The 25789-nt window shown below is 63.2% G+C and overlaps 1 protein-coding gene across 11 annotated transcripts; it reads left to right on the forward strand.

The window, feature by feature from the left end:
• The first annotated feature begins 701 nt into the window (after nt 1-701).
• On the forward strand, nt 702-25789 carry UVSSA (UV stimulated scaffold protein A). Of its 11 annotated transcripts, none has more exons than XM_081578235.1 (14): nt 702-774; nt 3781-3880; nt 4919-5249; nt 5892-6012; nt 6850-7146; nt 7890-8002; nt 8346-8474; nt 16261-16366; nt 20031-20175; nt 20510-20635; nt 20787-20970; nt 21327-21438; nt 23908-24082; nt 25033-25789. In XM_081578235.1, exons 2-14 carry the CDS (start codon nt 3783-3785, stop codon nt 25124-25126), a joined length of 2031 nt encoding a protein of 676 aa, XP_081434361.1. In that variant the 5' UTR covers nt 702-774; nt 3781-3782; the 3' UTR covers nt 25127-25789. The 11 variants fall into 11 exon arrangements, with proteins under 11 accessions (XP_081434361.1, XP_081434412.1, XP_081434372.1 ...); XM_081578286.1 differs by having other exon boundaries at nt 730-774; nt 5010-5249; XM_081578246.1 differs by lacking the exon at nt 702-774 and adding an exon at nt 915-1045.

Raw genomic sequence — 25789 nt, forward strand, 5'->3', positions numbered from 1 at the left:
GGAGCAAGCATCTTTTGATTTCATGGCTGTGGTCACCATCCACACAGTGAGTTTGGAGCCCAAGAAAATAAAGTCTATTTTGGATTTAATTATTCTTTTTCTAGCTTAAGGGGAAGGTTACTGCTGTGGAGCCTTTCATTTCTAACATAAACATCCCTACATTTTAATGTTTTAATTTTCATGCAGTTAAAAATATTTTAGTTTTCCTTGTGATTTTTTTTTACATGACCCATGGACTATTATTTAGATGTCTGATGGCTCATTTCCAAACATGTGGAAATTTCCCAAATATTAGTTATTAAATTCTAATTTAATTCTGAAGAAGTTCTGTAACAGTTCTTAAACCGTGAAAGTGCTAGTGATGAATTCACTCAGCTTGTCCTTTCACCACAGTTTAAAGTTTGGCGCATTTCACTGCACATAGAATCCGAGGTTGACAGTGTTTTTTCTTTTACTGCTGCAGGGTTTTTTTTTCATTGCCTTGGAGCTTGTGTTGTTTTGGCCAAGAAATTTGCTGCTCTCTCATCTCTGTAACATCCCCTTTCTCTCCGGCTGCTTTTAAGGTGCTTCCTTATTCTTGTTGATTCAACATTCAACAAGTACTGAACTCTGGCTGTGGCCTGACATTATGAAGCAAGACAAAGACCCCTGTTCTCACAGAGCACACCTCCTGAGAACAGAAGAGGGAAACCCCCAATAACCTTAGGGTGAGATTACAAGCCTGTGTGAGGGTCAGCACTGTGGGACCCAGTGGACCAAGTCCAGAGCGGGCAGGTAGGTGGCTTCCCTGGTGTCTCAGCAGTAAAGAATCCGCCTGCCGGTGCAGGAGACACGGGTTTGATCCCTGGGCCAGAGGATTCCACAGGCCCCAGAGCAACACAGCCCATATGTCACAACTACTGAGCCTGTGTTCTAGAGCCCAGGAGCCACAGCGACTGAAGCCTGCCCACCTAGAGCCTGTGCTCCGCAGTAAGAGAAGCTGTGCACCGCAGCGAGAGAAAACCCCCGTGGGCACCAGGACCCAGCACAGCCAGAGAAAGGGCAGGTGGGGGGTCTTGTTACAGCAAGGGAGGTGAGAGGCTGCAGGAAGACGTGCTGGGGTGGGATGCAGTCTTGCAGGCACGGGGTGGCTTTCGGAAGCCCCACCGGCTGCAGGGGCAGGGAGAGCAGGAGGGAGGCAGCCAGGTGAGCGGCACAGACACTGAAGGCCCCGTGGTCTGTTAAAGGCTCTGGCTTCACCCTGGGATGGGAGCCACTGAAGGGGCGAGGGGATCACACGATCTGACTTAAGCCTCTAGAGGGTCCCTCTAGCTGCTGCGAGGTGAATGGTCTCTAGGGGACAGGAGAGGGCAGAGGTGACTGCGGTGACCGGCTGAGGGTATGTGGCAGGGACCTGGTGGTGGCGGTAGGGTGACCAAGTGCGCAGATTCTGAATGCCCTCTGAAGGTGGGGCTGTCTGGACATCTGAGCTGGAGGAAAGGAAGAGGAGTCCAGGGGGCCTCTTAGGTCTCTGGCCCAAGCGCGTGCGTGGAAGGACAGAGGACCCTCCATCAGCAGAGAGGGGCGGGCGGAGGGGCAGAGACAGGTCTCCAGGAGCTGGGCGGCGAGGGCCGCGGAGAGGAGTCCGGGGAAGGGAGCTGGAGAGAAGGGGGGGGTCTCCTTCGCACGAGAAACACCCTGTAGCCACAGAAGGGAGACCAGAGGCGGGGGCCTGCGCAGGGAGGCCGGCGGTCGTTTCTTCTTTCTCTTTTTAATTCGTTTTGCCTCATTTTCCGTTCCTTCCCCCTCGCCTTTCTTAATAGCTATTTATTAAGGTGTAATTCACATACCACAAGAGCCACCCTTTCCAAAGGTACAACTCGACATTTCAATACAGAGACGAGGCTGGGCAACCACCACGCCCGATCCCGGGTCCCCCTCTTCTGGGCGTTCTATGTCGACGGGAGCCCGGCGCGTCGGACACCGCCGCCCGCGGAGGCGCGCGGGCCGGCTGGCCTCCGGCGCCGTCGCCCCCTTCTGCCCGACCCGGGCCCCCGCACACCCCAGCTGCCGCTCGCCGGTCCGTGCGGACGCCGCGGGCCCGAGGAGCCTCCCGAGGGCCCGGCTGCGGCGGGCGACCGAGGAGGCCGGGGCCGCCAGGCCTGGGGGCGTCCCTACCGCGGCCTCGGGAGGACCAATGCCCAGCCCGCGCTGGTCCCGCCCCCGGGACGTGCGGGCAGCGGGCGGCTGGCAGACGAGCCCGGGCGGATCTTCTGGGGAGGGTCCCCCGGGCCGGGCTCCCCGCGCTGCCCACGGACCAGGAAGGGCGCTGGCAGCGGGGGCACCAACCCTCGCGGACGGCTGGGACGTCCGCCCAGGCCCCAGGCTGGGGAGCCCTCTGGGCAGAGCCAAGGGGCAGCGTCCCCGGCGCCCCTGAGAAGTGCGCCCACCGGGCGGCCCGGAGCCGGGGAGCCGTCACCCTTCCAGCGCCGACGCCGAAAAGGCGAGCGCGCACCCCGCGGCGGGCCCAGCCCGGGCCGCGCCCTTTAAGGCCTTGCCGCGCCCGCCCGCCTCCTTTTTTCCCCGCCCCGCCCAGCCTTGGCCGGGAGCGCGCCTGCGTCACCGCGCAGGTCTCGGCCCTGACCCCGCGTCCACGCCTCGAGGGTCCGGGCGGGCCACTGCTCGCCGCGCTTTGGGGGCACGTGACAGGAGAAGGGCGGGGCCTGCGCCGGAAGGGGCGGGCTAACCCGAGAGTGGCCGCCAAGTGGGCTAGACGCGGCCTCGGACGCTCCGACCTTCGCCCCTGCGCCGCCCGGGGCAGGGCGGGCCAATGACTGTCGAGATCTGAGGCACGTGACGGGGGGCGGGCCCTTCGCCGGAAGGGCGGGCTGAGGCGAGCGGCCGGGAGCGCGGTAGGTGGGGCTGAGGGGCGGCCGGGCGGGCCGGGGTCGGAGCGCAGCCCTCACTCGGGGGCGTCTCCTTCGTCCCCCGCCCCTTGATGCCCCCACCGCGCTCTTCCCTGGACGCCGCCCTCTTTGGTCCGGCCGCGCCCCGGACTTTAGGACGGGGGCTCGTCGGCCCTGACTGGCCCGAGGGCGGCGGGGCGCTGGGGCTGTGCCCCGGAGGGCGGGCCCGCCCCGGCGGCCGAGCGTCGGCAGCGGCCCACGTTACTGTTGGCGGGCGCGCCCGCGGAGCTGCCCCGCGCTCCCTGCGCTGGAGACGCGGCGGACCGCCGGGCATCCTCGCCACCCCCGACTACGGCGGCGCCGGCGCTCTCCCTGCGGCGCGGGCACCCCGGCCTCCTCCATACTCGCCTCTGGCGGCTCCCCCGGGCAGGTCGAATTGCAGCAACTCGCTCTGCCGGTCTAGAGGCCACCCTGTGGCTTTCGGAGGGATGGTCGTGCTGGCGAGGGAAGCGGTGCGCCTGCCGTCGTGCGGAAAAGCTAGCTTGAGTGGAATTCAGGCCGTTCTTGTTCTTGCCTTCCCGCCGTACGTGACTGCGTGTTCTGTACGCTCGTTGGTGGGCTCAGATCGTAGACCTCCAGAGCTGCGGTCTGTGGTTGCCCTTTTTCTAATTACCACCAAAAATGTCTTGTTGGCCCGGCCCGGAATCTCACCTTGAATTGTTAAGTTTCAGCATCAGGGGTTCGTGTCTCAGAGGCCGGGTCGCAAGGACTCCTTAGCGTTGTACCCACACCCTGTGCCCGACACATAGTGGAACCCAGCGAACATCCGCTAATAAAACCCAGAACTGTGAAATACTAGGTGATCGTTTAGCGTCTCTGCGTTCCCCGTTTCTAGATATGGATCAGAAACTTTCAGAGTTGGTAGAAGAGCTCACAACTTCAGGAGAGCCTCAATTGAATCCGGAGAAAATGAAGGAACTGAAGAAAATTTGCAAGTATGTCTTAAGGCTCTTTGTCTTAGCAAGCCCGTGACAAGCCTAGGAGGTTGTGGGGCTACCCTGGGGTCAGCTGTCCCTATGATCGCTTCTCTGCTGGGAAGGAACCAGCAAAGGACCAGGACACCCCCAGGACATCTCCCTAGGGCCCTGCAGTGCTTGGTCCTGTTCTGGGGAGCAGTTCCAGGCAGGGATGTGCAGCGTTGGGGAGAACACGTCTGTTCAGTTCTCTGTGTGTGTGTGTGCATATCCTTGAGTGCACGTGTATGTTTTAAGGATTACTTAGTGTTGGAAAGTGTGTGGGAGAAAGGTTAGAGGTCATACAGGTGGCCTGTTGTGTTGTGGGGGAGGTCCTGTCTGTCTTTGGACACCACTTTTCTTAGCCAAGAGCCTCTCAGGTGCTAGCAACAGAAGCGGTGAGATTTATTGGATATCTTTGTCATATGTTTACAGGATAGAACTTAAGTGGTCATTTAAGTGATAAGAATTTACATTTTAGTAAAAATGGTGACTCGGGTCAGGTTTTGCTACATGCCCCGAAAACCCCCAAAGAGCAGGGCGTACGGGTTGGCGAGGGTGAGGATAGCTGGGAAGAGGAACAAAAGAGGGGTTGCAGTGTGTACGCCTCCCAGGGTGGCTCCCAGAAGGCCACAGAGCTTTCCAGGGGGACGGGGGGGGGGGGGTTGGTCTCCTCTTGGGGTGGGGTCTCTGCACTGCTGCAAGCTGGGCCGGCCAAGTCCTTCAGGCTCCCAGGCACTCGGCTGTGGCTGGGCGGTCAGTCGGCCGAGTGAAGGCAAGCGCCTGGCTGGGTCCCGGTGAGACTGTGGGCACTGGCATTGACCCTCACAGGGTTTCCATGTGTCGGGAAATGTGTTTTTCTGACTTATCTTAATGAAAGTAGTAAAAATCTTGCCTTGTGGGCCACCCAGCAACAGGCAGGGGCCAGGTTTGGCACGTAGGCAGTGCTCATCTGCCCTGGGGGAAGGGCAAATGGCTCTGGAAGTGCCCACGTCCCTGCCACCATGGCTGTGCCTCCAGGTCTTCGGAGGAGCAGCTTGGCCACGCCTACCACCTGCTGATGGCCCAGCTGGGCCAGGAGCACGCGGAGATCCGCCTGTCCACCTTCCAGGTCCTGGACCAGCTCTTCACCAGGTCTCACCAGTTCAGGACACTGGTCGTTTCCAACTTCCAGGAGTTCTTGGAGCTCACGCTGGGCACTGACCACGAGCGGCCCCTGCCGCCCCCCAGGGAGGTGGCACAGAGGCTGAGGCAGGCAGCCACTCGGGCCATTCGTAGCTGGAATGAGAAGTATGGCACGGCCTATAAGAAGCTGGCGCTGGGCTTCCACTTCCTAAAGCACAGCAAACAGGTGGGCAAGCCCTGCACTGCACTGCCTGGCCCATGGGGTCTGGGTGGGGTGGGGTGGTCTGGAGCCGGAGGAGCAGCTATGAGGGAAAAGCCTCAGCTCATCCCCTCATGTAGGTGGGGCTGAGCCTTTGGCCCTGGTTTCCAGAAGATGAAAAGGAGCGTGAGAGTCATCTGCTCAGACACAGCCCTTTTCTCTGCCAGGCTCTGACACTCAGGCCTGGCCAGTCTGGGTGGACGACACCTGCTAGGACCGGTACTGCCCCCTTTTCCCCACCCACTCCAGGCCTGTGGCTGCTGCCCTTCCCGCTGCCCCCTGGGGTCCCCTTGAGCGTCATTCTCAGGGCCCTGGGGTCTGGCCAGCAGCCTCCCTTCCCACCTGCAGCATGTGGGTGACTAGAAGTCTTTTTACCTGACTTTACTAGGAGACGCCGATGGCTGTGTTCATCCTGGGGGTTAAGTGTCACCATTGGGTGTGTTGCCTTGTGTGTTAAAGCAGCATGCGTGAACTTGAGACCACAGCACTTCTTATCTGTAGCACTTCTGCGCATAGCTGGTGCTGCTATGTCTTCTGTTAGGCCTGGTTCCAACTCAGTTTTCATTGGATTCTTTGTAGTCGAGTGTGACCTTTACCTACATTTCTCAGGTAGATTTCCAAGACGTGGATGCTCGCACTCTGGCAGAAAGAAAGCGAGCAGAAGAGAAACAGAAGCGCTTGGACAGAATCTACAAGGAAAGGTCCGAGTGGGCAGCGAGGGAGATGGAAGGTGAGCTGTGGGGAATGGGGGTGCCGCCCTCCCCCCCGCAACGTGCTGCTCCTTCCCAGGCGGTGCTGCTCCTTCCCAGGCGAGGCTCAAGACCTTGCCCAGCGGTGCAACCCTGTCTCAGAGCCTGCTCTGCGAGTTTGAGGGGGGAAGCAGTGGGGGGTGGTGAGGGTGAGGCTGGAGGTTACCTGGCCTCATAGCCACAAGAAGACCTAGATCCCCAGGCACCTGATGCCCTGCAAGGAACCGCCAGGGCCATGGGCGCAGGGGTTGTGCTGGAGGACGTGCCAGCTGAGGCTTGCTGGGGGGTCTGGAGCAGGTGGGTAGACAAGCGGGACAGGGCTGGGGGAGGCCCTGCAGGCTGTCCGCGCCTCCCCTGCGCCCCCGTGGCCACGCTGCAGATGTGCATCCTACGGTGGTCTGAGCATCGCCATCCGTCTGACCCCCAGCCACCAACTGCGGTCTTGCTGGTCTCCTCCCCAAATCCCTGTGCTAGCCCTCCCTGTGGGGGGCAGCCGGGGTGGGAGTGGCTTGAAGGGCGGTGGGTCAAAGGCCCTTCCAGAAGCCTGGCCTCAGGAAGGCCACAGAGCCGGGACATCCCGCGGGCAGCCACGGCCAGAGTGGGCTGCTGGGGGTGGAGCTGAGCTTGGTGGGGAGTGGCCGGGAGTGCCGTCCAGGGACGCTCTCGCTGGGCACGGCTGAGGGTGTCGCCCCGCATGTCCTGGAGGTCTCTGGAGCAGGGCACCCGCCCGCCTGTGGAGGAGAGGGCAGGGCTCACTGTGTCCCCTCCCTGGACGCCACTGCGGCCGGGGCCCAGCGAGCCGCATCCCGTCTTCCCAGAGATGTCCGGGGAGATCCGGAGCTGTCTCACGGAGCTGGAGAGCTGCTTCCGACTGCTGCTGCCCTTCGACCTGGACCTGGTGCCCGGGGCCGCCTGGTGCCCTGTGCCCGAGAAGGGCGATGGGGACGAGGAGCAGCCCTGTTGCAGCAAGAGCCTGCTCGCCTGTGCTCGCTGCCCAGGGGCTGCAGGCGCAGGAGGGCCACCCTGGGAGGGCGAGGACGGCGACCCGGACGGCTTCGTGCGGCACCACGGGCTGGGCTCCCGCCAGTACACACTGGACGTGGAACTCTCCTCAGGTAGGGCTGCCCCCACGCCAGGCCTCCTTGGCCACAGGCCCTGGGACACTTCGGTGCTCGGGCTTCTCGAGCGGTGAGGTGAGCATGGGAAAGGACTCCAGCGTGTGGGGCGCAGGGCACCAGCCCTCTCTGTGACGTGCAGGGCGCTCTCTGGCTCGGGCCAGAGGGCGGCTGGGAGGAGGAATCGAGAGAAGCAGTTTTTTGCCACGTTTGTGACAACATGGGCTGTGACAACACTGGCACCATGGGACTCCTGCATTCCAGCCCCCGGGGGTGAGGGGCACGGACCGTCTGTCCCACCCACATGGCCCGGGCCCCTCAGGTGGGGTGAGGCTGAGGCTGGAGGTCACCCAGCCTCCGCAGCCACAGGGAGACCTGGCCCCTGGGCACCTTGCGCCGTGCAAGGGACTGCCAAGGCCTGGACGCAGGGGTCGCAGTGGAGGGGCTGCTGGCTGAGGCTTGCTGGGGTAGCAGAGCTCACAGGGGGACCCTGGGCTGAGGGGCGGGTAGGGCCTCCATCCTGAGAGCACTGTGGGCGTCGGGGGGTGGTCCTTTGCCTTCATGGTCTGGAGAGGGGTCTTGGGGTTAGGCTAAGTCTGCTGTGGCCAAAGCCACAAGACAGAGAGTCTCCTGGGCCGTCAGGTTTGGATGCCGGGTTATGAGTGGCTGGTGGGTGGTCCAGCCTGGGGTGTCAGTGACCCTCCTGGGTGGTGGTCCCTCCTGTGACTGGGCATTTGCTGCAGACAGCTTGAGGGTGCGTGAGGACGAGGACAACTCGGATGTCATCCGTGCAGCCCAGGATGCGCTCAGGCTCATCCAGAACAAGCTCTTGCCGGCTGTGTGCTCCTGGGTCCAGGTGGGCCCCTAGGTCTGGGTGTTCTCCTGGGTCTAGGCAGGCCCCTGGATCAGGGCGGGCCTCTGGGTCAGGGCAGGCCCCTGGTTCTGGGTGTTTTCCTGGGTCAGGGCGGGCCCCTGGGTCTGGGTGGGGCCCCGGGTCAGGGCGCCCCCACCCCCCGGGTTAGGGCGGGCCCCTGGGTCTGGGTGTTCTCCTGGGTCAGGGCGGGCCCCTGGCCTGGGCCTGCTCCTGGGTCTGGACAGGCCCTGGGTCCAGATGGGCTGCGTGGGTTGGCAGAGGGTGCAGGGCTGACACTGGGGGAGAGCGGGTACCCGGCCCAGGAAGTGATGCCTTGTCCTCGCAGCTGTTCACCCGTGCGGGGACACATGGCGGGCACTTGGAGGGTGCCATCCACCTGAAGGCCGAGCTGGAAACCGCCTTGAAGAGATCCCGGGAGCTGGACATTGCGCCCCAGGAGGGTCACAGGGGGGAGGTGAGTGCCACCAGCTGGCTGTGAGGACAGCCAGGGGCCAGTCCCCCTAATGCGCGCTCAGCCCCAGGTGTCCTGGTGTCTCCTCACTGGGAGCTGATTTATCTGAGCACCAGAGACCGTGGCCGGCCCTCCCCCGCAGGTGGAGGGACTGGGCCAGGGTTTGGGTGGGAGGCCGTGGAGGTGAACTGGGGCATTGGGTGGAGGGTTGGGGCTCTAGTGAGGGGCCCAGGAGGGGAGCAGAGGAGACGGCTACCGAAGTGCCCACTGGGGCCCATCCTGTGGGCTTGGTGGCCTGCCAGGGCCTGGAACTTCATGTCTGGAAGGTACTGATAGAGAGAGGGACCTCGGTCCTCCAAGGATGTCCTAGGGGAGGGGGTAGGGCACCTGGAGGGTGTGTGTGTGTAGGGTGTGAGGAACCACAGCTGGAGGGTGTGTGTGTGTAGGGTGTGAGGAACCAGAGCTGGAGGGTGTGTGTGTGTAGGGTGTGAGGAACCACAACTGGAGGGTGTGTGTGTGTAGGGTGTGAGGAACCAGAGCTGGAGGGTGTGTGTGTGTGTCGGGTGTGGGGAACCACAGCTGGAGGGGGTGTGTGTGTAGGGTGTGAGGAACCAGAGCTGGAGGGTGTGTGTGTGTGTCGGGTGTGAGGAACCACAGCTGGAGGGGGTGTGTGTGTGTCAGGTGTGGGGAACCACAGCTGGAGGGGGTGTGTGTGTGTCAGGTGTGGGGAACCACAGCTGGAGGGGGTGTGTGTGTGTCTGTGGGGTGTGGGGAACCACAGCTGGAGGGTGTGTGTGTGTGTCAGGTGTGGGGAACCACAGCTGGAAGGGGTGTGTGTGTGTAGGGTGTGAGGAACCACAGCTGGAGGGTGTGTGTGTGTGTCAGATGTGGGGAACCACAGCTGGAGGGGGTGTGTGTGTCAGGTGTGGGGAACCACAGCTGGAGGGGGGGTGTGTCTGTGGGGTGTGGGGAACCACAGCTGGAGGGGGTGTGTGTGTGTCGGGTGTGGGGAACCACAGCTGGAGGGGGTGTGTGTGTGTCAGGTGTGGGGAACCACAGCTGGAGGGGGTGTGTGTGTGTAGGGTGTGAGGAACCACAGCTGGAGGGGGTGTGTGTGTGTAGGGTGTGAGGAACCACAGCTGGAGGGGGTGTGTGTGGGTCAGGTGTGGGGAACCACAGCTGGAGGGGGTGTGTGTGTGTAGGGTGTGAGGAACCACAGCTGGAGGGGGTGTGTGTGTGTAGGGTGTGAGGAACCACAGCTGGAGGGGGTGTGTGTGGGTCAGGTGTGGGGAACCACAGCTGGAGGGTGTGTGTGTGGGTCAGGTGTGGGGAACCACAGCTGGAGGGGGTGTGTGTGTGTAGGGTGTAAGGAACCAGAGCTGGAGGGTGTGTGTGTGTGTCAGGTGTGAGGAACCAGAGCTGGAGGGTGTGTGTGTGTGTCAGGTGTGGGGAACCACAGCTGGAGGGGGTGTGTGTGTGTCAGGTGTGGGGAACCACAGCTGGAGGGGGTGTGTGTCTGTGGGGTGTGAGGAACCACAGCTGGAGGGGGTGTGTGTGTGTCAAGTGTGGGGAACCACAGCTGGAGGGTGTGTGTGTGTGTCTGTGGGGTGTGGGGAACCACAGCTGGAGGGGGTGTGTGTGTGTCGGGTGTGGGGAACCACAGCTGGAGGGGGTGTGTGTGTCTGTGGGGTGTGAGGAACCACAGCTGGAGGGTGTGTGTGTGTGTCGGGTGTGGGGAACCACAGCTGGAGGGGGTTGTGTGTGTGCCGGGTGTGGGGAACCACAGCTGGAGGGGGTGTGTGTGTGTTGGGTGTGGGGAACCACAGCTGGAGGGGGTGTGTGTGTCTGGGGTGTGTGTGTCGGGTGTGGGGAACCGCAGCTGGATCGTGTTAGTGATTAGAACCAATAAGCTGTGGTCCGAACTGATGGGAAAACAGGCAGCGGAGTCCCTGACCGCGTGGGGTGCGGTGAGCAGAACCCCGCTGAGTCGCGCTCCGCCCCCTGGAGGAGGCGCGGGGGGTGTGGGGTGGGGTGACGGGTCCCGCCCCCTCCCATTTTTTGAGGAGGCCAGGGGTGGGCAGGCACCATCCTTTGCTGAGGACGAGGTCAGGTTTAGGCCCCCGGACTTAGGGTGGAGAGCGGCCAGCGCCCTGAGCCTGGCGCACCCTCGTTCTTGCCCCCAGGGCCGAGGCACGCAGCTCGCGCGGGCCTCTGAGCTCAGGCCTGGCCCTCTGCCCCCCGCGCTGTGCGGCCCTCGGGGGCCGGCAGGGGGCGCGCTCGACCTTCTCCTGCGGCGGGCTGGCGGACGCGGTCACGGGCTGGCAGCCTGGCCCTGCTTCCCAGGCCACTTCTCTTTAGGGCTTTGCTGAGCACACAGCTCAGTGAGAAGTCAGTTCTGTGAGGTGTGACCTCGATGCTTGTTTCACAGTGAGAGAGGGTGCTTTCTGGGCTCGGGAGGGCAGTTGGTCCTGAGTGCCCGTCCCTGTTTCTGAGCCTCAGCAGACCTGGGCACGGTGTTGGGGCAGAGGGCCAGGCCTGAGAGCAGCACATGCTGTGGGGGTCGGGGGTCAGCACCGGGCGCCCCTTCACTGCCGGCTCAGCCCGGCCCATCTCACGCAAAGGCCATCTCTCAGTTGCTGTGCCTGGTGGAGCTGGATGACCTGCCCTGGTGGCTTCCAGGGTTTGCTGAGCTGAAGGCAGCCAGGGCTTTGGGGAGATCCATGAGGGGGGATCCGGCAGCACGGCCTGCTCCTTGCGGTCGGGACCAGCCTGCCCTGCAGGCCTCCAGGCTCAGGACTGGCAGCAGAGCCTTCCGGGTGTCCTGACGCAGCTCCCTTGAGGTCCGCTTGGAGAGGCCAGCTGCTGGGAACCAGCCCTGAGTGGCCCCTGGGTCCGATCCAGCTTGAGCATCAGCAGGTCACTGACTGCAGCCGGGTAGCCCTAAGGCCTGGGAGGCACATGGTCATGTGGTCAGGTCGGAGGGGGCCCTCTGCAGGGAGGAGACCGAGGACGTGGGAGGTGTTTGGGGTGGTCCAGTCGGGGGCATGGGGTCCGCGTGGTGGCTTCAGCAGAAGGAAGCAGGGCTGCCCTTCTCTAAGAGCCGAGTTAGAGGCTTGAAGCCCTTGAGCGCGTGCTTGTCGGTTCTCTGGGCCGCGGGCCCGCGGATGGGGTGACTGGGCGTGCAGCTGAGTGGCAGCGCCCGCTCGGGCAGCCCGCCCCCCAGAACAGCCCCGCACTGGGACCTGCGCACCTATGCATCTTTGCGCAGTCGTCGTCTCGTGAAACGTCTGCAGCCTCAGTCTCTGCGTGGTGTCTCCCGCTAGTGCAGGCTGCGCGGGGAGCGTGTGGTTCGGTGGGAGACAGGCGGACCTGAGGTCCTGCCCTTCCCACCGTGGAGGTGCGGGGTGCGCAGGCGCCTCTCCCCAGCCGCCTCACTGGGGCGTCTCTTCAGGATTCCCATCTTAGTCTGTGTTGCCGTATTCTTTCCCTTTCGATGTTCATGTTCTGTCTTTAAAGAATATTTGAGCTTAAACGTGTGTAACTTGTGTGTCACAGCACGTCTGTCCCAGCCCTGTGTGGAAGCTGGCAGAGATCGGTCTTAGCTAGGTCGATGTGGAGCATCGTTTGGTAGATTTAGTTTCCAGCCCTGTTGCTGGAGGACGGGCCTAATAATCCGTGGCTGCTACATCTGTTACACTGATAAAAATCCTTGGAAAACTTTTAAATTGCCTGCTGTTTAATTATGTAGCTATGATCACCACTTACTTTGTATTGTGTGATTCACAAAATATTAGTCTCTCCCCACCAGTAAGTCAGAAAATGATGATCCTCTCCATCAGTCTGTCCGGGCTGTCTGCAGAGCAGGTGTTTTCTCAGCCCAGGCTCCTCGCTGCAGCCGCTGGAGCACCCCGACGACGCTCTCCTCCTGACGCCGATCTGCCGGCAGCCCCAGGTTTACCCCCGCACACTCCCACTCGTGAGGCTGCAGATCCCTCGTGACTCTGGGTGACGTTTTCTACTGTTAGTGGCCGGGCGGGTGCGCTCGTGGCTGTGCCTCAGGAGCCGCGTGACGGCTTCCTGAGCAGAGATCCTGGAGGTGAAGTGCTGACCGTGCCGCGGCCCCAGGGAGGCAGGGAGCGAAATTAGCTGCCGTCAGGACCTCGTGCCTGGCGGGGCCAGTAAACCTTCCTGGTGACGTGCGCCCTCCATCACCGGCGTGCTGAAGGCCGCTGTGCGGGGGCGGCAGCCGGGGTAGGGGCTGCCTGTGCTCTCGCGAGGACTGGGAGCACGTTGGCTGCTGTGGGGGGCAGCCCCCTACCCCCGCAGGCCCTGGGCCCTCCCTGCCCTACAGCCCAGCTCCCCAGCACCCTCCAGGGCGGCTACTCTCTCCTGAACACTTTTCACGTGTGGTCTCCTTAATTCCAGAGTCAGCCCTATGAGGTCGATTCCATTCTTAGCCCCGTTTTACAGATGAGAAGGCTGAGTCTGGGGGCAGTTGCATGGGTCTTCTCGCTTAGGCCAGGGCACGTGGTGAGCTCGCGCTCTCGCCCTGTGGCCGGGCGCCTGGTGGACCTGAAGGGGCAGTGGCGGCCTCGCACACCCCGCGCCCGCTGGCCTCGGTGCTGGAGTGGCGGCAGCAGGTGAGAAAGGGGCTGGTGGCTCCAGGCCCCTCCATGCAGGAGGACAGCAGCACCCCGCGCCCGCTCGAGGCCTGTGATGGTCACCACCCACCCGTGGCCCGCAGCAGGCCCACACCTTCCGAGGTGTGTCCAGGCAGCGGAGATGCACATGAGATATTGGCCTGGCTGGGCAATTTGCACGCGGTCCAGGGAGGGCATTAGCATATAAATAGCAGCTGTGATGACGACCCTCACAGCTGAGCACGGTTAATTTTTGGTTTATAAGATAGAATGGGGTTTTAAGTGCGTTGCCATCAAGCTGAGGAGACAGATGCAGCTTGGCGCTCACTTGTCTGACGGGGCCTTACATCATTTTTTTTTTTAAAAAGGGAAACATACACACATAAAACTGAACAAAAGTGATTTCTTGGGTGAAAAGTAATGGCGATGGCGCCCCAAGTTAATTAGATCGCACAGAATGTGTTTAATGGTCCAGCTCTATCGCAGGCAGGCCTTGGGCGGGCAGGTCTGGGAGGTGGCCCTTCCCATCCTTCTCGAGTAATTAGCAACCCGCTACCCTATTTCTGTAATCGGATTACGTTGTATATTTTAGCCGTTTTATTGCTTGTTTAATTATTATCTCAGAGCCTCATTTTTCTAAATCCTTTTAACCGGGAGAGAATCAATTTGTGTGGAATGAGAGGAAGGCCCGGGGCGTCCTCCGCCTCCCTGGGCCCCAAGGGTCCAGTCCCGGGGCCTGGCTTGCCTGCCCGGCCTCCCAGGCGGGCCTGGGACTGGACCTGGCAGGGGAGGCGCACCTCTGGGCCCCTAGGCAAGGGCAGGCTGCTCTCTCGAGCGTGTCTGGCTGTCCTTCATGACGGGGAAGCTCGGCTCCCAGTAAACTGCTCTTGAGGACCGTCAGCGAGTCTGACTCTGCTATGCAGGCTGCCTGCGCTCACCTGATGCCCGCAGGCTGTGAGTCTCCCCCGGGACCCTCAGGGGTCGCCGTGCCCCTGCTCTGCCCCCAGCTGCTTCCCACCCATGCCCAGTGTGGCTTCTGACCTGATCTGTGACTTTAACCTTGCGAGGAGGTTGCCACTGTGGTGCCCGGGAGCCCTGCGCTGGCCCCTCAAGTGCAGGTAGACACTTTCCATGGGCCTGGGCGTCCCCAGCTGAGTGCTCCTCCAAGGCCGGGAGAGGACTGCCCGGCTTGGGTGGTAGGGGGTTTCCTTCTGTTGCCCTCTGGGGATGGGTGCCGCGGGCCTCAGGGTGCTCAGGACCTCAGAGCCCCGCAGCCCGGAGAGCTAGACCTTCCTTGCGAGTGGAGCCATTCAAGTCCAAGTTCATATCAACAGTGGAGCCCCTGCTTCCCCAGGGAAGCGGTTTGAGGGTCAGCCCAGCCTCCGAGGGGTTTGGGACGCAAGGGTGGCAGCGACCGCTGCAGTAGCTCTTGCGGGAGGATGCTGGCACTGCCCGTGCAGAGCTGTGCGCCAGGACCTGGGGCCCGAGGAGGCCGCCCTGCAGGCCTGTGGTCTCATCAACGCACGTCTAAGACCAGGAGCCGGGCTCTGGGCTTAGTCACAGGGATAAACAGTTTTACTTGGGGAGAAAGAGGGTATAATTCCTAATAGTTAGCTAAGCAGCCAAATGTATTTTAGGAAATGAAAATTTAATAAAAGTCCCAGGTGAAATTCAAGGATGTGAGCAATAAGCATAATATTTTATGAAAATGAGCTCCATATTTAAAGTCTGGCACGGTGTGTTATGCATTGTAGCACCCAGTCCACATCTACCTTTTGGAAAATTAAAACACATAAATTCTGTTTAGTGTTTGATACGCACGGCACTAGCTGGGACCGTAATGCCCGAAAACCTTGGGCTGCTTTCCACCTTTCATAAATTCCTGGGTAGATTCTATACAAAAATAATTTTCAGGTCCGCGGCTCATTGTTATTCAAACGTGATTGATCGTCGTCATTTGCTCGGCTCTGGAGTTAAGTGCCCCTGTCATTTCCAAAGAGTATAATTGGGACGTTTCACAGGTCAGCGGTGGAGACAGGCTTCCCTTTTGATCAGTGTTAGACTGATAACAAAAATTACAGTTTCCAATGATTAATGTCTCCGTGCCTCCCAGACGCGCACCGTGGCTTGCGCCCAAGCTGAGAGCATTTGCATCTGATTAGGCCTCGCAGCCGTTCCTCTTCAGCCTCTGGGTCCCGGGTGCCTGTGGCCTGGCCGGCCGCCTGCCCTGGGGTCAGCGGGCCGGCCCTCGTCTGTCTGCCCTGGGCAGTCGTGTGCCCCAGGGTCTGGCTGTTGAGATGGGCCCTGGCGGGGAGGGTGAGAGTCCGTGGGCATCCACTCGGCCACAGTCTTCTCTGAACATTTCCCGCAGTTGGGCCTGGGGCTGCGGCCCCTCAGACTCCCGGAGTGTTTCTGGGCGGCACTGGCCCTGTGACCCAGCTTCCAGATGCATCCATGCTGTGACCCTCTCAGGAAGGGTGGGCCCCCACTCCCTGTTCAGGGGTGCAGGGGTTGTTGAGAATGTGAGGGGAGGGGTCCTGGGAGGGGGCTGCTGAGTCCTGATCCAGGCTGTGGTGTGGCCCCAGTGCGTGGCGTGAGTGTGAGGCTGCCGCCAAGCTGTTCTCTGGAGGACCCCCTGCCCCCTGCAGTGAGCCCCCCATGCTCCGGGTCCCTGCTGCTCCTGCCCAGCTGGACGCCGCTGGGGAGGGGGCGGAGGGGGAGTGGATCTCGGGGCCCTGGGCTCAGGGATGGGGGGCTCCAGGCTCGCAGAGTGGCAGGGAGGGCTGCCCCGTCCAGGGGAGGCTTTCTCTTCGGTGGCCTTTGAACAAGCCGCTCTCGAGGACAAAACGTTCTGGAAGTGCCGTGGTCACCACTGGACGCCCGGAGCAGGGCTTCTGGTCTGGCCGGAGCTGCATGGAGGGCTGGGACCTGCGGGCCCGTGAGGCTCCTTGGGCTGCAGCGTGCCCATCCATAGGTCTCCGCGGGCTGGCCGGCAGAGGCGCACACGGGCCACTGCGGTTTAGGGAAGTGGGCGGACGGTAAGTGCGGCCGCGTGGTCAGCACTGAGCCCCAAACTGGAGGCGGTCCACGGAAGCTGGGCCGGGGCTCTGTCTGGGGCCGTCACTCACAGCTCAGGGGTGTTTCCACAGATGGCGGCCCCCGGGGACGAGGACGAGGATGAGGATGACTTTGTGGAGGTCCCAGAGAAGGAGGGCTACGAGGCCTGTGTCCCCGAGCATCTGCGGCCTGAGTGCGGTGAGCAGCCAGCGTGGGGCCGGGAGGAGGGCCCTCAGGACACGGCCCCTGAGGGCGGGCCTGGGTCCAGCCTGGGCCCATGGAGTGGGCGGCCGGCCATGGGGGTGCCTGGTCCGTGCCACGTGGTCCTGGGGTCTCTGCCACCCCGCCAGGCACCCCTGCGGAGCCGCTTTCATAGAAAGTCATGTGATTCTCCTCGTGCGGTCGGACGCCTGCTGACCCGGGCCCTCCCCAAAGTCCTGGTCGCATCGGTGGGGTCACAGGCTTGGCCTCCAGTTACGGAGCCACAGGGCCCCTCGGGAAGGCGCCGCGGCCCCCTGCCTTTGCCAGGTGGGCGTCTCTTCCAAAAAGCTCCAGGAGCCGCGTGTGCACAGGGACACCGTGTGTCCAGAGGGGGCGAGTGAAGCTGGTGCTGCGTGTGGCTTGTGTGGGAAGGTTGCGGGTCGTGGCCTTGAGGTTTGAGCTGGCGTGTGAGAGGAGAGCGGGTTTGTTCAGGAGTCAGATGCTCAGGCAGTTTGAGTGTGAAGACGTGACCGGGGTGTCCACCCCCTGGTGTTCGAGGTCTCCCGTCCACTGCCTTGAGGCCCTTCCTGGGCGCCCGAGGGTGCAGCCGCTGCCCGCCCCAGCCCTCTAGCCCTGGCCTCACCCTCACGCTGACCTCGCTGGCCACGCCGTCCCAGTGGTGGGTCTCCTCTGAACCCTGGGCCCCTCCTGGGGCCCTGCCTTCTGCCACGTCCCTCCAGGAACCTGGTCTGGGCCCGCCTCCCCCAGGCCTCGTCCTGCGCCCACGAGTCAGCAGGGGTGGGTGCTGGAGCCCTGAGGGGCCAGGCCCGTCTCCTTGGTCTGCCCTGGCCGCCCACCTCGAGGGGGCGCTCGGTCTCAAGGCACCAGTGTATGACCGCCCCTGGGTGCTGCCTGCCCACCGCTTGTCCTCACAGTGGCCGGGTGCGCACAGTGGAGCTGAGCTGCTCCCCGGGGGTTCGTGGGCTGGGTGCCTGGGAGCCCCTGCAGGAGGGGCCGCTGTGCTCCAGGATGGGCCTCTGACGGCAGGCGGTGGGAGGCCTCTTGTTCCTCGAGGAATCCGGGGCCTGGTCTGGACCGTGGAACCCGGCGCTGTGGGCCAGCACAGGAAGTGCTGGGCGCCAGTTCATAACGCCGGTTGATAGTCGTCACTGGTTTTCAATTAAAGGCAATGACTGCAGTAGATTCGTCTAAACCCGCAGCTGGGGAGACGGCGCCCGTTTTTTTCTCATTTCTTTTTCTGAATTTTCACTGAGGGGCTTTTATCTTCTCCTTAATCCTACCATTTCTGTCAGGACGTAATCTCTTTCTCAAATTTACATTTTAATTACAAGGCCAGCTGAACTAGGTAAAATCAATAGTGTCAGGCTTGAGCCCAGCTCCGCGCTCAGCCCCCGCCTCCCGTTTCCTGCCATCGATCCCGCCGCCCCGCCTGCCGCAGCGCAAATAGGTGCCACTTGGTCTCTTTAAACAAAAAGGGGATTTAGACGTTTTTGTGATTTTCTTAAGAGCCGCTGCGGGAGTGAATTTGAGTCGAGGTCCGGGCCCGGGTCCGGTGGCCTGGCCGGCAGACGGGGCACACGGCCGCCGGGCACCCCAGGTTAGTGTTCTCCCCAACAGCGCCGATCCTGGGGCCACGGGCTCTCCTGTGTTTTGGATTTTTACTTGAAAGTGTGTCATAGAGATTGATTTTCTACAACAGTGTGAGAATGGTAGTGTTTTCTCAGTGCCCTGACTGTTTACCCTGCTTCAACACGCTTACCCATCTTTTTAATGGTTTAAAACAACAAATCAATGAAAAATATATTTCATTCTTGTAACTCTTAGGAATTCTCGTATCGATCGTTGGGTAGTGATTGTATCCACCTTCGTAAGTGCCGCTGTGGCCACTTATCAGCCTGCCTCCCCGCGTGCGCGCGGCCGTGCGTCTGCACCAGCTGGGAGCGCTGCGTTGCCGAGACCTGGGGCGGGGCGTCTGGAAGGTCTCGTCCCTGGACCTGGGGTATGCTGGTGACAGAGCCTGGTCCCCGCCTGCCTTCCGAGTGCGCTCAGAATTGGGGACTGTGGGTGACCCACGCGGACCTGCCATACTGATGAGTGGCTCTGCCCTGGGTCCTCCACTCTCAGCCATGGGCACTCGAGAAGCAGGGTGAACCCCACACTCACAGTCTGTGCAAGAGCTTGGAGGGCGTCTGGAGCAGGGAGGGCAGGCAGTTCTTGTGAGGGGCTTGGAGGAGACGTTTTCAAATTTGTGGGCATCGTGTAGCTTCTGCGCACACCAGACAGCATGTGGCGGGTGCGAGGCTCTGCGCACACCAGGCGGCACGGGGCGGGTGTGAGGCTCTGCGCACACCAGGTGGCACGGGGCGGGTGCGAGGCTCTGCGCACAGGGAGTCTGCGTGCAGACACCGGGGATTTCCCGTGACCTCTGCCCGCCCTGCAGCAGAGCCCAGAGGCCACCTCCCCACACTAGATGTGCCTCCTCCTCCCGCCGGCAGCACTTACCCTGGTGTCTAGTTCTTGGTGCTGCGTCGTCTCCTTTTCTCTCTCGCTCCTCTCTGAGTCCCTGTGTGCAGATGGAAGGACGGATGTGCCGTCAGGAGGCCGGGGGCGGGGCGGGCTGGGGTCCGTGTCACCATCCACGTGGCCCCACTCCTCCGGCGGCCCCGTGGTCACTGGAGCTGCCCGGCTGGCCGTGCGGTCAGTTTCCTCTGTGTCCTGGGCCGGATTTTTTGGATGGGAGGTCCAAAGTGTCTGCTGTAGAAGCCACAACTTTGACACCTAGTGTAGCTGGGTAAAAAAGTCTCAGTTTGAACACCATCCCCCAGACCTCACACTCAACTGCTTGTGGTGCCCGTGGACGGTCACGGCTTTGGGAGGAAAGCTTCTCAGACCTTTTTCTTCACCTCTGACATTGCTAAGCGCCCTTCCGAGTGACCGCCTGTTCTCCCATCTGTCGCCTTCTTGCCCTCGGGAAACCCCGCCATCTTCTGGTTCCAGGAAACCTGGACTCCGTTTCCCCCACTGCAGTCGTTTCCTCTCTTTCCGGGGTCAGGTTACGAGGATGAGGACATACTTTGCGCCTCCGTGCACAGAGAGCTGCCCTCGCGTGCGTGGCCGCCTCCCACCCTGCACCCCTCTGCCGGCCCCCCAGGCTGCTCGCCGTCCCCTCTCCATCTTCGCGGGGCTGCTGCGTCTGCAGCACCTCTTCCGTTCTCACTTCCTGGGTGCTTGTTCGCCATCTTTCCTGCCATGCGGGGAGGAGCTCAGAGGGAGGGCAAGGCCCTTGGGGTGGAGCGCCTCTGCGTCCTGATGGCTCCTGCCCAGCTGGGCAGGGCTGGCAGGGGTCAGGGACAGCCCGGGAACTGGCACCAGTGGGCAGGGGGCCAGGTGCATGGGGTCCAGGGGTGTCAGAGACACGGCCCCAGCCGCTCTGGGCACTCAGCGCGAATGCCTGGCCCACAGAGGTTGGTGTCCAGCAGCCTTGGCAGGGAGAGGCCGGCCGTGGGCCTGGGCTGGTGGGGCAGGTGCTCACACGGGCTGTGACGGGCTGTGCCGTCGCCGGGGGCAGGGGTGTGGCACCCTCCAGGGGTCTGTCCGGGGTCACGGGTGGTGACTGAGAGCAGATATCTCTGTGTTCCAGGGCTGGAGGAAGGTCTGGCCACAGCAGGCTCGCAGGCGAGGAAGAGGCCTGGGACGGACGCGGAGGCCTGCGACCCCACCTCTGCAGCCGCCCAGCGGCACCGGCTCTGGCCCCACGGGCCCCCAGCCTCGCCCCCAAGCCCCAGGTGACACCCAGACGCCCGCCCTGCCCACCCCCGGGTGGGCGCCTGCCTCGTCCATCCTGGGGCGGGGACTTGGGGCCACGAGTCCTCACTGCTGGCGTGCGGGCCATATCTGCCCCGAGGAAAGGCCCAAGGCTCTGGGGCCAGAGGGGCACACGTCAGGGCACCCCGAGCCCTGCGTGAGGAGTGCAGTGTCAGGCCAGCTCCCCTGGTCCCGGCCCAAGGTTCAGGGGTCGGGGCCCAGGGGTGTCCCCAGGGGCTGCAGGGCAGGGCAAGAGAGGTGGGTGGCCGAGGGTGGCTCCGGGCTCCCCATCCCTGAGCCCCGCTTGCTCTCCAGGGCTCTGCTGGCACCGGAGCAGGCCGCACGGCAGGCGGCAGAGCGGGCCCGGGCGCCTGTCGTCCCCTTCGGGGTGGACCTGTGCTACTGGGGCCAGGAGGAGCTGACGGCCGGCAAGATTCTCAAGTGAGGGCACCGCGCCCCGCTCCCGCCACGTGCGGTGGACACAGCTCTTAGCAGCCTGCCCACCGAGGCTGTGGGCCCTCACAACCCCAGCCCTGGGTGCACCCTGAAGCCTGGCCTCGCTGTGGGTGCTGAGAGGTGGGTCTGTGTGCAGGTGTGACTCCGAGCACCGCTTCTGGAAGCCCTGCGAAGTGGACTCTGAGGTGGACAGCGCCAGCGTCTCTGAGGCCCTGCGGAGCCGCCACATCACGTTTGCGGGGCGGTTTGAGCCCGTGCAGCACCGCTGCCGCGCCCCGCGGCCCGATGGCCAGCTCTGCACACGCCAGGACCGCCTGAAGGTGGGGCTGGGCTGGGGGGCGGCCCGCGGCGGACAGGGCAGGGCTGGGCTCCAGCCTGCTGGCACCAGGACTCCCCCCAGGTGGGCACAAGGCTGGGCCACTCCACCTCGGTCCCTGCCCACGTGTCTCCACCCGCATGTGTCCTGAGCCTGCTCTGTGCTGGGCTGGGGGTCCGCGGAGGTGGACTGACCACAGACCGCCCTCCCTGCCTGGCTCCGCCATGGCTGCGCCTGAGGGCCCCTGCCTTGTGTGGCCTGTGTTGGAGGGCGGTGGGGTGTGGGCCGGCCCTCTTCAGAGCTGTCAGTGGGGTGGCTGGCAGCCTGTTTCTTGTCAGAACTGCCCCATTCTCCACGCAGTGCCCTTTCCACGGGAAGATCATCCCGAGAGACGACGCGGGACAGCCTCTCCACGCGGAGGACAGGGCTCGGGAGCAGCGGCAGCAGCTGCAGAGGCCAGCGGGGCGCCAAGGTGGGTCTGGGGGACAAGGGGTGGGCCTGGTGTGAGGATGCCCTGGAGTCAGCAGCCTCCAGGCCATCCCGTGGCGCCTGCGGGGGTCAGCTGCCGCCTCCAGGACAGGGCTGACCGTAGCTCAGCAGCTGTGGCCAGGATGCATGGCTCTCAGCGCTGGCGGGACCCTCAGCTTCAGCGCTGGCGGGACCCTCAGCTTCAGCTTCCATCCCTGCCATGTTTTCACACGGCTCCTGACCAGTGGCGTGGGTACACCCACGGCTGGAAACCGCCTTGCCGTTGTCTGTTGGGGTTCTGGGTTTTTAAGCCCGTGTTGACGCGTGTGAAGGAGCGAGGAGAGAGAGGCGGGCGGCCGAGCCCTGGGGCTGCCAGCTCCCGTCTGCTTGCTCACGTGAGGTGGGCGGCCAAGCCCTGGGGCTGCCAGCTCCCGTCTGCCTGCTCACGTGCTGCCTGGCGAGCCCTGCACACGGGGCTGCGGGGGTGTGGGGTGCAGCGTGTGTGGACCGTGCGTGGTGTGTGAGCAGAAGTCCGGGGTCCTGCCCGTAGTCCCTGGCAGTCCTGCTAGGCCTCTGAGCCTGGGGCCCTCTCGCAGGCACACCCTTGGGCCCCGTTGTCTGGCCCGGAGGCCAGTTTCGTGCCAAGTGGACAAGGGACTGGGGCCCCTGAGCCGCTGCTCTGGGCCCTCACGGGGCTCACCTCGCGCTGCGCGTGAGCCGGTGCTGCGTCCTGGCGTGGGCCGCGGGCTGCCCGCCGCCTGGCTCCCAGAGGCCCCCGAGCCGCCAGGCAGGGTGGGGACCCACAGAAGCGGCGCCCTTCCCGGGCAGCCCCTGGGTACCCTCAGGGTAGGGTGGGGGCCTGACCTGGGTCAGAATCCCCCGGTTTGGTAACTTGGTTTGGTAACTTGCGCTGGGGTCTGGAGGCCCCCACTGTTTTGACAAAGGCCACGGTCTCAGGCCCAGAACCCCCCGAGGCCGAGGGTGGCCGTGTCCTCGGGGCGGTGCTGGTGGCCTGCAGGTCCCCGCCGGCCCGCTTGTCGCCTTTAGCAGATTCTTCCCGAGAGATCGGTGTTAGATTTCGGCCTCACAGCTGGGTCAGCCCCTGGGCCCCCGGGCCTGGAGGGCGGCAGGCAGGGCCCTGACCTGCTAATCCACGGCCGCGGCCTTCCCTGGTGGCCCGCACTCAGGAGCAAATTAAGTGCCTATTTTTTGTGTCAGCCCTGAAGAGTATCAGGTTCTGCAGCCCTCGGTGACTTGTTAACAACAGGTACCGGGCCGGGGCCGCGGGCCGGCGCTGGCCAGTCAGATGTGAAATAGCGTCTCTTTACTAACTGCAGTATTGATCCCACCTCCCGCACAAGCGGGCAATTTTCTTTTCCCCAGCGCTCACCTCTGTGACAATGTGTGCGGGGCTCCAGGGCCCGTCAGCACGCAGGCTGCCCGCGCCGGCTCCTATTGATTTTCTTCAAAGGCTTTTAAATTGCTCCTTCATTTTCCTGAGATGCTCATTCCATCTCTACTGGGTGCCGGCGCTTTTTTCCGTTGTGTTTAAACAATTGCTCCATTCACCGGGTTCCTAAACTGTGACGCCTTCTCATTACTGGGAGATAAACTGTTTGGACAGTTTTCCTTAATCTTGGATTAATCGTTCCTGTATCTGGATTGTGCAGCCCCGTATCCCTTCACTTTAGAAATCAACCTGGGGAGGCTGCGCCATCTCCGAATCTGGGCACTTGGCTCCCCCCCATTGGACGCGCCCTGTTCACTGCCAGCGCCTCTGCCAGGTCGGGCTGTTCACCCTCGGGGTCTGGGGTGTCCGGCACCCTTCTGCCAGCCGGGCCCAGGGTCCGTAGGTCTGGACACTGGCGGGGCTGTGCTGGATGGACGCTGAATTTCAGGGACCTCCACACAGCCCCGCCCCACGCCTCACCCCAGGAGAGAAGCAGGTCTGAGGCGAGGGGACCTTGCGGCCTCTGCCCGCGGGTTGGGAGTGCTCCTCCCGGCTTGAGACGGTTAACGCTTTCCGTCCTGGCAAGCGGGCACACGGGCGTGGCCCCCGCACCGGGGCTGGTGGGGCCAGGATGGGGCCAGGATGGGGCCAGGATGGGGCTGGGGGATGTTTGTTTCCCTTTGGCCCACTCGCTCCTGCTGTCTCGAAGGGCCTGGGTGAGCTGACACCCTCCTCGGTGGGGCCTGGGGCCAAGTTAGCTTCAGGCCAGTCAGGCGGCGGCGGGCCTGCTGCACCCACCCTCCGGCAGGGATGGGCCCGGGGCCCTGCTGGGGCCGAGCGGGGCACATCCACCTGGAGGCTGATGCAGCCGCTTGCCCGTGGCTTGTGCCCCCGGCCGCCAGACTTGGTTGCCTTCCTGCCAAAGGGCTCCATGGAGGCACCCCCACTTAACCCCCCACGGAGGGGTCGGGCGTTGGTGAGGTTGGTGCGGGTGTTTTCTGAAATCTCAGGGTCTGTCTACAGACTGGCAGGACCCCGAGTTCCTGAGGGATGTGGAGGCGGCCACTGGGGTGGATCTGGGCTCGTCCAGGCCTGGCGGGAAAGGCAAGGGCAAGCGGCGGAAGCACCCGGGCCTCACCGACCTCAAGCAGCAGGCTGACACAGCGCGCTCGCGCATCGCCAAGAAAGTCTTCGCCAAGTAAGCGCTCCTCCCGGCGTCCTGTCCTCTGCCCTGGGTGCTGGAGACACGAGCGGAGGGGCCGCCCGCCCAGCTCCTCACCGTCCCTGCCACTGCTGTGGCGGCTGGAAGCATCGCTCACGGCCAGTGCCCGGGGAAGGCTCAGGGGCGCCCGCTGGGTCAGCACCCAGGCGTTGGGACGGGGCTGTCACGGGCTGCCCTCTCAGGCTGGACGCCGCCAAGGTGCTCCGCTCGCCGCACCAGCCAGGAAACGTGCTCCCAGAGACCACCGAGATTGGGGGGCCAGAGGGCGGCTTCCTGAGCGCCCCGCGCTGCGGGCACAGGAGCGGCTACGTCCGGGGCGTCGTGACCCCGGGCTCTGGGCCCGCGGCTGGTTCCCTGTGGCTCGGCCAGGGTGGAGGGCCGGGTGGGTGCTGACGTCCAGAGGAGCATGGCCTGGGGCGTCCTCTCCGCGCCCCCCAAGGGGCCCCGACAGGGTCCCTGTGGCGAGCCGTGTGGCCTGGAGCGCAATGTGCGGGAGGCCGCGCCTCCTCCCAGGCGCCGGTGCCAACTGTCCGGGCAGCCGAGCGGGGGCGGTGACGCGCACGCAGGCGGTGTCGCGCATGCAGGCGGCGTGTCCGCTCTGGGCGGGGACTGTGCAGCTGGGCAGGAGGAAACTGGGCTGAGGGGACCGGGCGTGTCCTCCTGCCTCTGCCCACCTGGCTGCTGGGTGGACTGTGCTCTCATGGGCAAGACTGGGGTCTGGGAGCCCTTGGGGCTCAGGGAGCAGGGGGAGGGGTCCCAGGCCGGGCCAAGGCAGCCTTGGGGGCAGAGCCCCCCACCGTGGAGCAGGGGGCTTGCAAGCGGTCCGAATGCGGCCGCCACCCCAGTGCTGGGGTCCCAGTGCTGCCAGGCTGCAGTCTGGGGGCCTGCTGGCCTCCCTGGTCACGTCTCGCTATGCTTCCCCGTAGGGCAGCCGTGCAGAGGGTGGTCACCGCCATGAACCAGATGGACCGGAAGAAGCACGAGAAGTTTGCAAACCAGTTTAACTATGCCCTGAATTAGAGGGCCAGGCCCGGGTGCGTGGTCCCCCGTGGTCCTCAGCGCCTCCTCTCTGGGCGTGGGCAGTAACAGCAGGCATTGTCCAGTGTGTGTTAAACGCGAGGACCCGGTGCACACTGTAAATGTCCCAGAGGCGTGGACGTTCCTGCTGCAGGGACCTCGGCCAGCGTTCACGGGCCACCTGCCTGGTCACCTGGGCTGAACACGATCAGCCTGGCTACCAGGGGGCGTCTTGCAGGCCCTGTGCGCTTTGTGACATGGTTCAGGGTTGCTCAACGTCCAGAACGAGTGCAGCCCCACCCTGCCCCGCAGCCTTCTCCCCTTCTCGCCTGGGTTTGCCTGCTGGGCGTTTCCTGTGCGTGCAGTAGCAGCCCCACATGGCCCTGTGTGTGGCCGCCCTCACGGGGCACAGCGTCCTCAAGGCCGGCGCCTCTGGTGCTATCAGCGCGTCATCCTCTGACGTCCAGATGACGCTCCGCTGTGCAAACAGACCACGCTTGCCCGTTCATCGTGGACATGTGGGTGGTTTGCACTTTGGGATTATTATGGATATTGTTATGACCATTTGTGTGCAAGTTTTTGCATGGGCGTGTATTTTCATTCCTTTTGGGTTTATGCTTAGAAATGAAGTGGATGGATTATATAGTAACTCTGTGTTTAACTTAA

Source organism: Giraffa tippelskirchi, chromosome 1 (genome assembly GCF_054371585.1).
Source record: "Giraffa tippelskirchi isolate mGirTip1 chromosome 1, T2T-mGirTip1v1.2.pri, whole genome shotgun sequence".
In the NCBI taxonomy this organism is placed as follows: domain Eukaryota; kingdom Metazoa; phylum Chordata; class Mammalia; order Artiodactyla; family Giraffidae; genus Giraffa; species Giraffa tippelskirchi.

Excerpts from the sequence above, each read along its gene's own strand:
- UVSSA (XM_081578201.1), top strand. The coding sequence starts at position 2,978 with ATGCCCCCACCGCGCTCTTCCCTGGACGCCGCCCTCTTTGGTCCGGCC. Across the intron at positions 3,469-3,780 it reads CTTGTTCTTGCCTTCCCGCC|ATATGGATCAGAAACTTTCA; the intron begins GTACGTGACTGC and ends CCCCGTTTCTAG. Across the intron at positions 20,636-20,786 it reads ACGGCCGGCAAGATTCTCAA|GTGTGACTCCGAGCACCGCT; the intron begins GTGAGGGCACCG and ends GTCTGTGTGCAG.